The sequence below is a fragment of the Pinus tabuliformis genome, chromosome 2_2 (genome assembly GCF_031772625.1).
Source record: "Pinus tabuliformis cultivar Carrire ecotype Pingquan chromosome 2_2, CPIR1, whole genome shotgun sequence".
NCBI classification, from domain to species: Eukaryota; Viridiplantae; Streptophyta; class Pinopsida; order Pinales; family Pinaceae; genus Pinus; species Pinus tabuliformis.
Window position 1 is genome coordinate 1,233,250,332 of NC_142300.1, and position 16,441 is coordinate 1,233,266,772.

Consider the following 16,441-nt stretch of genomic DNA (forward strand, 5'->3'; position numbering starts at 1 on the left):
GATATGACACCAGGGTTATTTGTAAACCATAGGATATACGGCACTCAATAGTTTATTTTCCTTTTACCTATCACTCTTACCGTCTCAAAACTCTTTATCACCGTACTTCCAATAAACAAAAATACGTCCGAGTCGACTTCCAGTCCCTGAATATTCGGGGCACACTCAATTTTTGACCGCACGCATGTCCATCCGGTTCTATCCGAGGAATCAACAATCGATTTAAGCTCAGGGGCTTCGGACCACAGCGGTGCGCACTGCGGGCCAGGTTGACAACTGGAAAGATAAGATAAGAGTCTGGCGACTTGAAGTTCAGACCACAGCGGCGCGGGCCTCGCTGACAGCAGGCCGGCAGGCCAGACCCCGACGACACTCTTAAATAGATTATGAAGGATTGGTTTTCTGTGGGAGACACAGAATATATATTCTTAGAATGGAGGAGCTTGTAAATAAATCACCTCCACACGAGAAGCAAGGGGCAAGCGTAGTGAGAAGAGTCCAGAGCCTGCAACAAACGGAGTCTTTGGATATTTGGTGACTTTGTGTAGTAAATTTTCTGTAAGAGAATGGGTTCTTCAGAGGGGATACAGTACGGACAGCTTCAAGTTATGGTGGTGCCCTTTCCAGCGCAGGGTCATATCAATCCAATGCTGCAGTTTGCCAAACATCTCGCCTCTAAAAATGTCGGGGTCACCTTTGTGACAACGGAGGCAAACCGTAGGTGGATGTTACAAGCACAAGGCGCAGCATCCGGAGGCTCAAAGAGGTCCGAGGAAGTTGGGTTCGAGACAATCCCAGACGGATTGACCACAGATTCCGAGAGGGAGGACCTATCGATTTTGTGGAAAATGTTGTACAACATAGGAGGAGTGACGTTAGGAAATCTGATAGAGAGGCTCAACGCTCAAGGCACCCACATTTCTTGCATCGTTCAAGACCCCTTTCTTGGCTGGGTTCCGGAAGTTGCAAAGAAGTTTAATATTCCTTGGGCTTTTTTCTGGACGCAATCTTGTGCAGTTTATTCAATATATCACCATTTTTTCCATGGAAAACTGGGTATATTTTACATTACAAAAACTGCATCCAAGCCTATATATATATTTTCATCGCGTTGTCATTATTTCTAATTCTAACATAATGTTCTTCTTGTTTTCAGCTATCCCATTGAACGAAACGGAAAAGACAGCGAGTGACATAGGACTTCCACCGCTGAGTGTCTCTGATCTGCCATCCTTTCTGCAACCTTGAAATCTCTACTCCCTGCAAGTCCTAGCTGATCAATTCATGTCTCTCCAAGAGGCAACGTGGGTTCTTGGAAATTCGTTTAACGAACTCGAGTCGGAAGAAATAAATTCAATGAAATCGATAGCTCCCATTCGCACTGTCGGTCCTCTCATACCCTCTGCTTTCTTGGACGGACGGAATCCCCGGGACACAGACTCCGTTGCAGATATGTGGAAAACGGTAAACTGCATGGATTGGCTGAATACTAAGCAACCCGCGAGCGTTGTGTACGTTTCCTTCGGAAGCCTTGCGGTTCTTTCGAAAGAACAAAATCATGAGATAGCTCTTGGGCTGAAGGCCAGTGGATATTCCTTTTTATGGGTTATTCGTCCAGCCTCTTCAAAATCGGAGATCCACAGTGACAGCGAAAACTTGCGGGAGGGTTTCGAGAACCAAAGCTCGGAACAGGGACTCGTCGTTCCATGGTGTCCACAGCTGGAAGTGCTTTCTCATGCATCTGTGGGTGCATTTATGACGCACTGTGGATGGAATTCGACGCTGGAAGGCCTCAGCTTGGGAGTTCCTATGTTGGCGGTTCCTCAGTGGAGCGATCAGCCGACCAATTCTCTATTCATTGCCGAAAAATGGAAGACAGGATTGAGATTGAGTAAACGATCAGCAGATGGAGTGGTAGGGAGGGACGAAGTGGAGAAAGGTATCAGGACGATCATGGAAAGTGAGCACGGCATCGCGCTTCGGACGAACGCTTCACGGTGCAGTAGATTAGCCAGTGAGGCAATGGTGGAAGGCGGGTCTTCAGACAAAAATATGGATGAATTTGTGGCGGAGATGGCTGCCAAGGCATTGTCCATGTCTCGTTCACATCTTGTGATGTGATGGGAATGTTAATAAACTATGAATGCTGCCCGGATGAATGGTGGGTTGAAGTCAGGTTTCATGTTGAACTTTCCATCAAAATAGGTGCCCGCTCAATCTCAGAACATCAACACTACAATAAAACTCATCTTTGGCACTACAAATTTTGCTTATATTTTATGCAGTGATGTTAAATTGATGGTAACGTTTATTAATTTGATAGGAAATGATGTATGTGAAATTAGCAGCTACAATAGAATGGTGTTAAATTTTTCTTCCTTACATTCACATGTGTTTAATTATGAGGATTTCCAATGTAAGTCACATAAATTTGTTGGGTAAATATTCAATTTAAATATTATTTTTTTTGTATTATTAAAAAAAGTCATTTTTAAATTTATATAAACATTTAGTTTGTCAATAATTTAATTTAGTTTATTTATTTATTTATTTAGGGATATATTTTTGTTTGGTAAATAAAAATTATTATTATTTTTAATTTTTTATTAAATTATAGTCACTTGACATGAATAAATAATTTTTCTCTTAAAGTCATATTTTTAATATAAAAAGGATATCTATTTTATGAGTGGAAATTATTTTCTTGATGTACTTGATTTAATAAAAGTTGGAGCAATTTCATTTCTTGACTTACTTTAAAGACAATTAGCATAAAATGTTTGAGAAAACTTATGTAACTCCCAGAGGTGCTAAAATATCTCAAAATGAAAATCAAGAACTAGAATATTGAAGATTTTGGTAATGTTAAAAAAAATAACTTAAGTTAGAGCAAGAGATAGCCACCATCTAACAAGCAATAACATCAAATAGCATATATGAGGAATTTGAACATTAAACAATAGTCACTCACCTCCACATAGACGAAATATTGAAGTATGAAGAAATCCTATGGAGACAAAAATCCCAAGTACAATGGCTTAGGAAGAAAAAAACTGAATTCTTCCACAAATCCATGATCAACCATAGGAAAAGTAGTAAAATATCAAGCATCAAAGTACCTAATCACCAAAAAGTAGAAATCCATGATGTAATAGCCCAAGAACTCATGAATCATTTCCAAGCCACACTCAAGGCATACTGTCGAGCAAATAACAGAGCTCATTCTGAAACTTGTAACAAGGGAATAAAATGATCTCCTTTTAAAGGAAATCATCATGCAAGAAGTGGAAGAAGCTATTATGGAAATTCCTAAATGCAAGTCCCCAGTTGGTGGCTTTACCACTAACTACTACTAATCTTGTTGGAAAATTCTTGGGTATAATGTTTGGAAAGTAGTAGAAGACTCTAGACACTCCAGATTCGACTTGTTCCAAATGAATCATGATGGAAAGATCTCTTAGATCTCATCTTGCTTATTGAGATTTTGTAATCAATCTAAATTGTATGGGAAATCATTTTGTAATCAGTTTGTTGTAAATTTCCTTTTGTTGTTTGTGTATTTAAAAGACACAAATATGAGATAAAAGGGAGATAACACATATGGAGTAGATCTGATATTGAAGGCTTTCCTTTTGCGTGTAACAACAGAACTTCATTCTATAATTCCATTTATGAATTAATGTGAATTTTAGTGTATTGTAACTCTACGTGATCTCTAATTCTTAACCACCAGAGAGTTGGGCACACTCTTTCGATCAAGTGTTTTTTGATATAGCTCGTGTGGTTTAGGTATGTCTTTTACTAGTATCATTAATATTTTATGATTGTTGTTTATTTCCTTGTTGTTAATATGAATTGTTGTTACTCATGATTGATTGTTGTTAATCCTAATTGTTTTTACTCTGAATTGTTGTTACTCGTTATTGTTGTTACTCTGAATTGTTGTTACTCAGAGTTGATGTTATTTGGTTTGTTAATTTATGTTGGATTGCTTTAGAACTCTTTTGGGCCAACGACCTTGTATTTTGTAATTGCTCAATACTGGGTAGGGAACATGTGGCCTGCATAGGCCTTGCACGATAAACTTGAAATTACCAGATGCACCCTGGATTGACAAATAAATGTAAGAGGGACTAAATTTATAAACCCATATTAATACCCCAACAACAATTAGCAACATAAAAGAAGAAAATGATATAAAGAATATAATTTTGTAATTTCTTCAAGGAAATAATGAAATTATGATTTTTTTTTAGAGTGAAAAAGAAAAATGCTCATTTCAAAATTATTATTGAAAAGTAATTAAATACACTAATTGTTTTTTTTTTTGAAGTTTGGCTTTCCATTAATTAAATGAGGCATTACAAAAGAGAGTTCTTTGTGCTACTAGTCTGCCCAATGGGAAACTATCGCTTTAGCACAAATGAAGTATCTTCAAATTACAATGACTTTTCTTAATTAGTGCATCAGAAAAACAAAAAAGAAATCCAAAATTTACAAGGAGCCCCAAGAAATTAGAGGCGTTAAGGCCTCGTTGTAACCAGTTATAAAAACAAAAACTAAATGTTGCTATCTTCTAAAAGGAAAAGAGACTAACTAGTAACAATTCTTAGCTTGCAAAACCTTTTGAGGCTACAAATTCTACAAGCTAAGATTCGCTTGGAGCCACGAGCTGAGAGTCTCAAACTTGTAGTCACATTGAGCCATGGTTTCCACCCTTCATGAACTTGCTAACCGATGTCTCGGAGGAAATGTGCTAGGCTAGGAAGACTTGGCATTCACAAGCCATGGCCTATTGAGACCTAGCTTCCCATGTATGTGCACCAACACACAAATTGAGCTACAAAATTACTAACAAAACCCATCATCTCTATTTCTTTGTGGAGAGGGACACTAGAGAAGTATCATAGACCAAACAACATATCAAATTCCCATAAAACTTGCACCATGGATGACCAACAAGAGACGAAATTGAGTATGACCCTTGACTATGGCAATTGACGAATAGAGAAGAGGCATAAGACTTTGTGGGAGAGTCGAGCCATCACAATTAGTCGAGTTGGCCATTTGTAACCACAAAAATACCATACAAATGTAGAAGGGAAATGAGGGCACAACATGAAATGCAGGGAAAAACCAAGCCTATAGCGTCTTGTGAACCCGTAAGCACCAAGAGTTGGGCCAACCATCGGGTGCATAACGACCATAAAAACCATAGGCATGAATACCATGAATGAGAAAATCTAATTGCAATTGAGGGAGGGCAGAGCTACTAGTTGAGAGTCAAGGCAAGTCCAAAGGAAAGTGTCACCACCAGCTCATTATACCACCCTCTTCTATGAATGAGAATAGAAACACCTCATGATGATTATCAGTAACTAATATACAACAAACCTAATAAGAATATGTGTACTTCTACCTAAGACTCATTAGATTTCCATGCATGTAAGGATATAACGATTTTCTCCAGTACATATCCAAGAGTGTGGAAGAGGCCAGGTGGCCAGAGAGATCATTTGTCTACAATATTGTTGCAATTTGTTGCTTGAATTGACACCCATAGTGGGGGCACTAAATTTTTAACTTATTGAGATTACAAAGGTGATTATAAAATCACTTTTAATTGAAATTTAGTTAATTAATTGGATTTTTTTATAACTATTTAGTAAATTCATATAGAATTATTTATTAGATATCATTTCCATTAGGAGTTTTCATCACTAAATTTAGGGCACAAGGCATTAGACATGGTTGAGAGAGGAAACCTCTACCTTAGGCCTTAAATGAAGCTTATAAGCATCCAAGTCCAACAATGACTCCTAAAATCACCACATGACACCTTAAACTACCACATGTGGCTTCGTAAGGGAATTCTTATCCTTTTGTGTGGATATCAAAAGTATTATTTGGTTTTAGTCACTTTGGGTGGGTTTGAGATCCCGGATACTAAAGTTTTAGCTAATAAAGAAAACTTCAATACATCCATGGCTAAGAATGATGCATCAAACCACCATATATGCACCTCTTGAAGGGATACTTAACATTGTAATTTTTATATGCGCAGAATTAGGAGGCTTTTGGCATTGGGTATGGGTTTTGGCCCCTAAAAATAGTAGAGGGAGGAAACAAAGGCCTTCGCCCCTAAATGAAGCCTCTAGATACCTAGGGTCAATAAATGTTCCTTAAACCACCACATGAGAGATCTTTAGGGTGTGGTTGTCCAACAAGTGGGGATATTAGTGACATTAAGAAGTTTTGAGCACTAGACATGGGGTCCTTATTCCTTATACATGATTGGGGGAGCAAACCAAGATTTAGGACTTAAAAGAATATTATAGTCATTCACATCCCTTAATGACACCTTGGACCACACCACATGGTCTATCGAGGGTTTTATTCAACTCTAAGTGGGTAGATTAATCAAACTAGATGATTTTCAATAGTAGGTATGGTTTTGGGATTCGTGGCATGGCTAATGGAGAAAACTTGGGCCTTATGCCCTAAAGGGTAAATAATGACATCTCACGCCACAACACATGAACTCTTAAGGGTATCATTGCCCTTAATCTAGGGTTACTAATAATTGGTGCTCTCTTGGTTGTTAGATTCACCCAACCTTCTTCTCTCATAAGTTTTCATGTAAAAATGGAGGTAGAGGAGAATCATTTGATATTTTGAAGTATAAAAAACTATTGTGTAAATGAAACCTAGCATTCACTTTCCTTATTTATACCATATATCAATAAATCTATTTGAATAAACTTAGGAAGTGCAAACATAGTTTTTGTATAATTATCTTACTTATTTCCTAATTATCTTTCTCTAAACTGCCTACTTGCATAAGTGATTGGAAAAAGAGATAGGCATCCAAGATTTGGTGCTACTTTGAGTTGAATTGTAGGAATATATGTTATGAGCACTTTTGTAAATTATGTAACAAATATTATGTTCAAAATTAGAGAGGGTTGTATATTAATAAAGAAGCTTCCTTGGTGCAAATCAAGTAATCTACATAAAAAATTAAATAACATAAATTTTAGTTTTTTCCTAATGGAAAAATAAACTTTTAGAAATTTTGACAAAACAAATCTAACCTTATAATCGAGATCTACTACAACTTCAATAGTAAAAATATAGGTCATAGGGTCTCATCCAACTGTATGGATAGATAATTCTTGTGACAATGTTTTATTCACTACTTCATCCAGTGAGTAGAAGAAACTACCAAAGTAATCATAAGTGCCATCAATAATACAAAACAGAGTCACAATACAAAATGGAGAATTCAATTTGAGGTCTACAATAAGGAGTATATGAAATGTATAAGGGAAAAATTTCGAAGAAAAGATAAAACATATATCAAACACAAAATTTAAAGTGAGAAATTAAAACATGGGTGAAAGCATGAACATGGGTTACACCTTTGGGCCAATTATGGCGATGAAATTTCAATTTTTTCCTCTTATCGAATTGAAGCCCTCAAATTTCATATAAGCACTGCGAATTTTGATTCTGAGTAAAAATACATATTGTGGACAATTATATTATTGTCCTATTGATATGTTTTGCAAAAATATTTAGTTTCGTATAATATGTCAAATTTCCATTAAATGAAATCCTTGTCCTTCCAAATTTTCACACATCATAAGAGGCATGTGTGTCTTCACGTAGCAAAACTTACTCTAATATGTGTAATTTAAAAAAATATATATATGATCATGATCTACATTGAGAGAGCTAAGTTCTTCATATATATATATATATATATATATATATATATATATATATATATATATATATATATATATATATATATATATATATTTGGTAAAAGTATATATTTTTTATTATTTTTTGAAGTTGGCAAAGTAATATTTCAATCTCATTTTGCAGACACATGTGTTCACGTAAGATTTTTTTCAACTATTTAAATAAATTTAAAAACCAAAAGTACCCTTTTGAAGAGGACTCGTAAACTAAAATAGTGGTATTTTTGAATTTTTTTGTTTTTATATTTTATGATATTGATTTTTTATTCAACCTCTTTAAAATAATTTTAAAAAATTTCAAACAACATGTTTAAAAGAAATTAGATGAAAAATATCATATGATTTTGAAAATGTCAAAATCTTATGTCAATGGATAGAGGATTCCTTCATGAATCAAGCGTGATCAACTTCGCCACCTAAGGAAAATTTATCCCTAAGTTCACTAGGGTACAAAATGGACTTGCAGGAATTTTTGCAGAAGTGGTGCTGAAATTGTTGATTTTAAGAGGCTCGATCGAGTGCCTAAATTTCAAATTCAAATAGCTCGATCAAGGGATTTGTAAACCCTCGACCGATCCATATACATGGTTAACGGGGGCTCGAACGAGCCTCTATAATTTTTTTTTGAATGATCTAAAATTAAACTTTTACCTCATTTTAAAATTCCAAATTTTATTAGAATTTTTGTTATAATTTCATGTAAAAACCTTATTAAATTTCATATTAATATTAAAAGAATACTATTATTATTAAATTAAAACAATTTCAATTGGAAGACATAAAGCACTCTACGTATCTTGGAGGTAGTTGAAACATTAATATTTTGGAAAATTTTAGATAATATTTCCATGGAAAATTATCATTTTCCTTCCAGGTGAATGTACAACACACATTTGTAATCTTGCATTTTTTATATAAAAAAATTAAGTTTTTGTATGAGATAAAAATAAAAATAAAAATATTTAAACATAATATTTGAATTGTCAAAGTATTTTAAATTTTTTGAAATATAGAGTGAGAGTGAGTGAGAGAGAATGGTAAGAGAGAGAGGGGGACACAAATATTCAAAGAGGGAGAGGAGGAGAGAGACTCCGAGAAAGAGATGGAGCTCAAAATATGGATTTGGAGGAAAATATAAGGAAGGAAGAAGTTTAAGACATATAGAGAGAGAAAGGTGGAGAGAGACAGAGGGAGGCCCGGAGTGACAAGGGTGAAATTGAGAGAGAATGCATATGTTGGGGGTGATATTAAAAGAAAAAGAAGGAGGGATTAAGAGAAGGGGGAGAGAGAATGGGAAAGGGAGGGAGATAGTCAACAGAATTGCAGGACAAAGCTCGAGAGAGGGAGAGAGTGAGTGAGGTGGGGGAGAGACAGAGGGACGTGGGAGAGAAAGGAAGAGAGAGGGTACTTGAGAGGGAGGGAGAGAGAGATGGAGTTATAGGGGGAGAGAGAGAGGGAGGGAGTGGAAATGGAGATGGAGAGGAAGAGAGGGAGAGAGGAGAGTAGGAGAGAAGATAGATAGAAGGGAAGATAGAGGAAGAGAAGGGGACGCGAGAGAGAGGGAGAGGAGACAAAGAGGGAGGGAGATATAGATAGATATGTAGCAACAATGAGTATGTTTGTAGAGTAATATAGAGAGATGAAGAAGGAGAGACAAAGGGATATATATATATATATATATATATATATATATATATATATATATATATATATATATATATATATATATACATATGTGGAAGGGGGAGAGAGGGAAGAAGAGAGAGATAGAGGGAGGGAGGGAGAAATACATATATATGAAGATAAAGAGCGTGTGTTTCTGGGGAGGTGAGTAGAGAGACAAAGAAGGAGAGATGGAGGGAGATATCGATATAGATGGATGGGGAGAGAAAGGGAAGAAATTTCTTGCACTAGATGCATTGATTTCAATGTATAAATGCTGATTTCTAATCTTATTTGATTCATTGCAAATTAGATGCATTGATTTCTGTGTAGATGTTGATTTCTAATTCTATTTCATTGCTGCATTAGATGCATTTATTTCATTAAATATGTTAATTTATAATATTTTTTATTGAGATTGCATTAGATGCATTGATTTTTTTTTAGATGTTTATTCCTAAGCCTATTTTATTTCTAGCATTAGATGCATTGGTTTCAGTGTATATGTTTATTTCTAATCCTATTTGATCACTTGCAGCATTAGATGCATTGATTTTGGTGTAGATGTTGATTTCTAATCCTATTTTATTGTTTGCATTAGATGCATTGATTTTAATGTAGATATTCATTTTTCATCCTATTTGATTGCTTGCATTAGATGCATTGATTTCAACGAAGACGTTGAATTCTGATAAATGATGTAACTAGATATATATTGTACATTAATTTCAACATAATTAGTTTAACATTGTGCATTGATTTCAGTGTAAGAAAAAAAAAATATTGACGATGTGCATTATGACTAAGCTTTTGTAGATAACCTCAAACAAAATAAAATCGAATAAAACTTGTATTTGTAACTTTTACATCTCCACATCTTTTAAAATTGAATATGTAACTTATTTCAATCATATTTGAGTTTTTAAAAAATGAATAAAACTTAAATTTCCATCATAAGAAATTGATTGAAATACTTGGATAACTACTTGAAAACTTACAAAAGTTGATAACATTATATACATTTATAGAAATGTTGTTTGAACTATGTATTAAATTTTAATACAAATGAACTATATCATAGTTACGTGGAATTTGTGATTGCGGACAAAGGTAATTTCCCTAGACCTAGTGGACTGGTCTAGAACAACAAAAGGAAAATAATATAGAATTTTCCTTAGAGAAATTAAAGAATGGGAAAGAATCCTAATTCGAATCCATCACAAGATTTACTTTCCTCCTTGCTTGTAAGCTCCAATTGTTACTCTGATTACTATAATTAGGATCTGCACATGCAACTAAAACAAACCAAGGATCCACAACGTCTACATAGCATAATTAAATTACTCTATTCAATGAATCAATAAGGAATTGAAATACATGAATGTAAATGTAACACAAAACATACAGGAAAACAGATCACACATCTAAAAGGTGAGAAATCCGGAGAGAGCTCTGCAACTCAAACCCTAATGGCGGCAAAGCGGTGAAAACCTAAGGAAGTCGGGACGAAAGTGTGGACAACCGACGCAGTCTAGTCCAGCAGAACTGTCAGCGGCCAAAGCAGAAAAGGAATGACAGAAAATGTCAGGAGGGGAGAGATCCCCTCCTACCGAGAAGTGGCGGCAGGAGACAGACAAAGCAACCAGGAGTCAGAGGAACGGAAGAGCACAGGACCGGTGCTAGGAGCGGCCTGGCAATCAGGCCGCAGAGGAAAGTGCCTGCCATGTACAACAGAGAAACCCAGATATGTGATCCTAGCGAACAAGCTGGAAAAGTTCTGAAGTTACATGAGGGACCATGCCTTTATCTGCAAGTTTTTCGAAGTCTGGCCGTCGGAAAGGGACCTCACCAAGTGGATACAGCAAAAATGGCAACCTCAAGGCCACATCGAGCTCAAGCTAGGAGTGAAAGGTTTCTTTACGGTAATCTTCTTTAACCTGAAAGATAGAGAACGGGTTTTTGATAATGGCCCATATTTTTATAATAATGCCAGTCTGTTCTTGCGCTTCTGGGAAGACTGTTATAACCCAGACAAAGAAACCTTTCTGGCTACTCCTGTCTGGGTCCGTCTATTTGGGCTCCCCACAGACTTCTGGGACCCGGATATCCTAGAAGGAATAGGCAACTCAATAGGAAGCTTCGTGAAGATAGCAGATACTACAAAGAAAGGTAGATACACCTCATATGCCAGGATTTGTGTCTACATGAACCTAGCAAACCCCATCCCCGACACTATAGAGCTTGAATACCACGAAGAGATCTGGCAGCAAAGCATAGACTATGAACATATTCCGTTTAGGTGTCGTAGATGCCATACCCATGGCCATCTAGCAAAGGAATGCCCAATAACCCGGGAGGAAGAAGAAATCAGAGGGCCCCAAAGAAACAAGAGAGAGTCGGATCAGGAGGAATTCCAAGAGGTGAGAAACAAAAAGAAAGCCAACAAGGAACCCCCCCAGAAAGATAGGAAAGGCAAACAACCTGACACAGCGAAACCAAACAGTTTCGCTATACTGCAGGTAGAAGAGGATGAGGAAGATCAGCACATGGAACATCAGGAGGATAAAGGCTCAGACTGCAGTGAAACTAGTGAAAGGATCCTAGCTAAAAGAAAGGCCCCGAGTGAGACACAAGAACAGGAGAAGGAAACAGAGGAACAAACGGATCAGATGGAGACAGACCAGGAGTCCAGTAGGGAGGACCTAAGCCAGGAAGAGGAAGTGTTGGAAAATCTGTTGCATGAATGGAAGAACCTGGATGAGAGGTTTATCCCCGAAGATCAAAAGAAGCTGTATACTGAAACCTTCCAACAATACAAAACCAAATTAGAAAAAGGCAAAGCCCCATCAGCAGAAAACCAAGAGACTCAAAAAGAAACCAGATTAGATCAGACTGGTCAAAATAAAGGGGGAGAAAAAAGAGGAAGAAGAAACATCAAGGAAACCATACAACTCATGGGAGAAACCTTAAACACCGGAAAAGTAGTTCCGCTTTTAGCGGTGTTCTAAACCCTCTCTCAAGTTAATCAATGATTTTGACCTCATGGAATATCAGAGGCTTAAATAGTAAAGGAAAACAGAGATATCTGGCAGCTTGACTCAAACAAGACAAACCTCAGATCATGCTTCTCCAAGAAACCAAAATCCCAGGACAGAAAATGGAGGAAATCCTAAATAAAATAAAACCAAGATACGAACATGTCACTATAGACCCCAAAGGCAGTGCAGGAGGAATAGCTATCCTCTGGAACCCAGCTGAAGTCCTCGCTGACTGGTGGATAGGAATGCCAAGAATCCTCACTGGGCGATTCAGACTAATAGGACAAAGTGAATGGGTTGCAATCTCAGCTGTCTATGGGCCCCACACCCGTGCAGACAGAGACCTGTTCCTCACTCAGCTGACTAAGCTCCGAAGTTTACACCAGGAACAGAGATGGATCCTGGCTGGAGACTTCAACTTAATTGCTTCTCGAGAAGAGAAAAAAGGTGGAATAAGCAGGGAAGACACAGAAATGGAAAGATTCAGAGAAGTGCAGACAAAATTAAGAGTAGTGGATATCCCAACCATCAACGGAAAATACACATGGAACAACAGAAGAGGTGGTTCCAAACAGATTGCTTCAAGACTGGACAGATTCCTCATCTCAGAACACATAATTGAGCTGGATATCTTCTATGAAGCCTCTATCCTACCCTCAGCAGGGTCGGATCACTGGCCAATAAAGCTGGAAATAGCCTTAAATAATCAGAGCAAAAGGAGACCCTTCCGGTTCGAGTCCTTTTGGCTCCGAGCCCCTGACTTCCTAGACAAAGTAAGAGGCTGGTGGCAGGACAACAAAAGTGGAAAGGAGGGCCTCAGCAAAATGCGCTCATTTCAACAAAGGCTCAAAGAAATTAAAAGCAAAATTAAAAAGTGGAACAAGGAAGAATTTGGCAATATCCAGCAGGAGCAGGGCAAACTCCAAGCCAGAATGGAAAGAATCCAACAGCAAATCATCTTGGACGGCCGAAGTCAGGCTCTGGCAGAGGAGGAAGGTAGAGTAATCACCCAATTAGAGGAAAGGAGAAAACAGGAGGAAATCCCATGGAAACAAAAATCCCGAATCCAATGGCTCAAAGAAGGCGACAAAAACTCCAAATTCTTCCACAAAGCCATGATAAATCACCGCCAACACAACAAAATATTCTCCTTGAAGGACAAGGAAGGAAACAGAGTGACTCAGCAAGATGAAATTGAACATCTTTTGGTGGAGCATTTCAAAGGTATTCTCTCTGAACCTAATATCAACAGAGCCGAGGACATCGACAAAATCAGCCACCATATTCCCAAGAAAGTCTCTAGAGATCAAAACCTGGCCCTTCTTCGGATAATCTCCAAGGATGAACTGGAGGAAGCAATAAACAAAATGGCTAAAAATAAGGCCCCAGGACCTGATGGATTCACCATTGAATTTTATCAGGCCACTTGGAGCTTCATAGGAAATGATCTACTTGATCTAGTGGAGGAATCCAGATGCTCCAAACGCATGCACCAAGGTTTGAACGCCACCTTCCTGGCGTTAATTCCAAAGTCTGGCTGCTCAGATGAACCACAGGGTTTTAGGCCCATCTCCCTATGTAATGTGGTTTACAAAATCCTTGCAACTATCATTGTCAACAGGCTTAAGCCTATCCTGCCGGATCTCATTGCCCCAGAGCAAACTGGCTTTGTCCAAGGAAGGCAGATCACCGATGGCATTATAGTCGCCCAGGAAGTGATCCATTCCCTGAAAAGCTCCCGAGCCCCAGGCATGCTTATCAAACTGGATCTGGCCAAGGCGTTTGATAGGCTTAGCTGGACCTATCTGGAAGGTATCCTAAAAGCCTATGGATTTGATCAACGATGGATAAAATGGATCCTGTCTATGGTTAGCTCCCCCGTCCTGTCAATTCTCCTAAACGGCTCCCCCTCTGAAGCTTTCACTCCTTCCCGTGGGCTAAGGCAGGGAGACCCCCTGTCTCCTTTCCTCTTCATCCTGGCTGCAGACGGCCTAGGCAGACTGGTTAAGGCTCAGGTTTCCAAAGAACAGATAAAAGGCCTCCGCATCTGCGGAGAAGATATTCCGGTCTCCCACCAGCAGTTTGTGGATGACGTAATGCTTTACGGTCAGGCCACCCTAAAGGAGGCCCAAAGAATTATCAAATCCCTATCTCAATTTAGCAGAGCCTCCGGGATGGAAATAAATAAAGATAAATCGGAAGTGTTCTTCTTCAACACCTCCTTGGCAGTCCAAAGGTTCCTGGCTCATACTCTAGGCTTCAACAGAGGATCCTTCCCCTCCAAATACCTGGGAATCATGCTAAATGAGCACCAATTCTGGTCGACCAACTGGAATCTGCTAATCAAGAAAATCCGCAATAGAATGGAGAACTGGACCCACCGCTCACTAAATGCCCCAAGTCGGGTAACCTTATTGAAATCTATTTTGCAGGCCATCCCAAACTACCAGCTCTCATGCCAAGCAATTCCTAAGGCTGCGAGCCAAAAGCTGGTCTCCCTGTTCAAAAATTTCCTCTGGCAAGGGACTAGCAAAACTAGAAAGTGGGCCCTTATCTCATGGGAGTGGCTCTGCCGGCACCCTAAAGATGGCGGTCTTGGACTTCACGACCCCTTCGTCCTCAATCAAGTAATGGGCGCGAAGCTCTGGTGGCGGTGGCTTCAGGGGGGCCCTGACCTGTGGAAGATACTTTGGGAAAGAAAATACGACGAGACAGGGGAAATTGAAGACAAACTGAGAAGCACGACAGAGACCAGAGGTTCTGCAATATGGAACCTGGCTAGAGGCAACAAGGATCTGATAAGGGAGCACAGTTTCTGGGAAATCCGGGAAGGAGACAAAGCCAGATTCTGGGAGGAATCCTGGCAGCAAAGAGACCGTCTCATTCAAAAAGACAACCTCCATGTCATCCTTACCTTTTCGACCCAGGCAGGGGCTTCAACTGTAGGCAACTTCTGGAAGCCTGACGAGGCAGGATACTGGAGAAATTGGAAATTTAAAGAAGACTGGGCAGGAGCACCAGAAACCGACAGATGGCAGGATTACTATACAGAGATGGCTTCTCGGAAAATAGCAAAGAAAACGGGGTCTGACATTCTCAGGTGGGGCAAACGCATACAAGGAAATTTCACTACAGCAGAAGCCTACCACCTTCATAACAACATCAACCTTCATCCGGAAAACAATCAATGGAAAAATCTCTGGGAAATTAAGCATTGGCCTAAAATTTCTTTCTTCATTTGGACAGTTCTACACGGTAGAGTGCTCACCTGGGACCAAATTCTGCGGAAAGGTAGCCAAGGCCCGTCCCGCTGCGCCCTTTGCCTCGCCCAAGAGGAAACCATGGAGCACTTGATGAACCGCTGCTCCGTCAGCTCCTCCCTGTGGAACAACCACCGCAATTTGTTTGAGCGGCAGCACCGTAACCAGCAAAATATCGTAAGCACAATCATCAATTGGCCAAAGAAGCCTTACCTGAACCCGGTCGTTAACCGTGCCTGGCTCCTCTCCACTGGATTCCTCCTCTGGAATATCTGGAAAGCCCGGAATGGGGCCATTTTCAAAGCAGAAACCAGAACTACCGTAGCAATCTAGGAGCAAGTCATCAGAAACCTCCGGGAAACAATCCTTTCGGAATGCTGGAAGGATGAAGACTGGAAAGTCTCGAATACGGAAGAAACCATCCTAGAAAAATTAGAGGTCAGACAGAGTATGGTAAACTGTGGGGATTCTCGTGCCAATAAGGCCAAAGAGGTGACTGAAAGCAACCAGTACAGATGCCCTCCACATGGATTCACAAAATTGAACTTCGACGGAGCTGCAAAGCACAACCCAGGCGAGGTCGGCATTGGCAGAGTCTTTAGAGACACAGAGGGAAACACTCTCAGAACTTTCACGATGGACTGTGGGGAAGCTTCGAACAACAAAGTAGAGCTGCACGCCCTAAAACAAGGACTGGAAATAGCTCTCCGGG

General features: G+C 39.0%; 1 protein-coding gene and 1 pseudogene across 2 annotated transcripts; both read left to right on the plus strand.

Moving 5' to 3' along the window:
• Nucleotides 1–274: 274 nt before the first annotated feature.
• On the plus strand, nt 275–2,260 carry LOC149197936 (UDP-glycosyltransferase 74E1-like; annotated as a pseudogene). The gene is made up of 2 exons (XR_016254244.1): nt 275–1,056; nt 1,157–2,260. The product of XR_016254244.1 is annotated as a UDP-glycosyltransferase 74E1-like (transcript).
• Nucleotides 2,261–12,588: 10,328 nt separating this feature from the next.
• Nucleotides 12,589–16,062, plus strand: LOC149197937 (uncharacterized). The gene is made up of 2 exons (XM_089408879.1): nt 12,589–13,465; nt 13,694–16,062. Exons 1-2 carry the CDS (start codon nt 12,589–12,591, stop codon nt 16,060–16,062), a joined length of 3,246 nt encoding a protein of 1,081 aa, XP_089265005.1.
• The last annotated feature ends 379 nt before the right edge of the window (nt 16,063–16,441 follow it).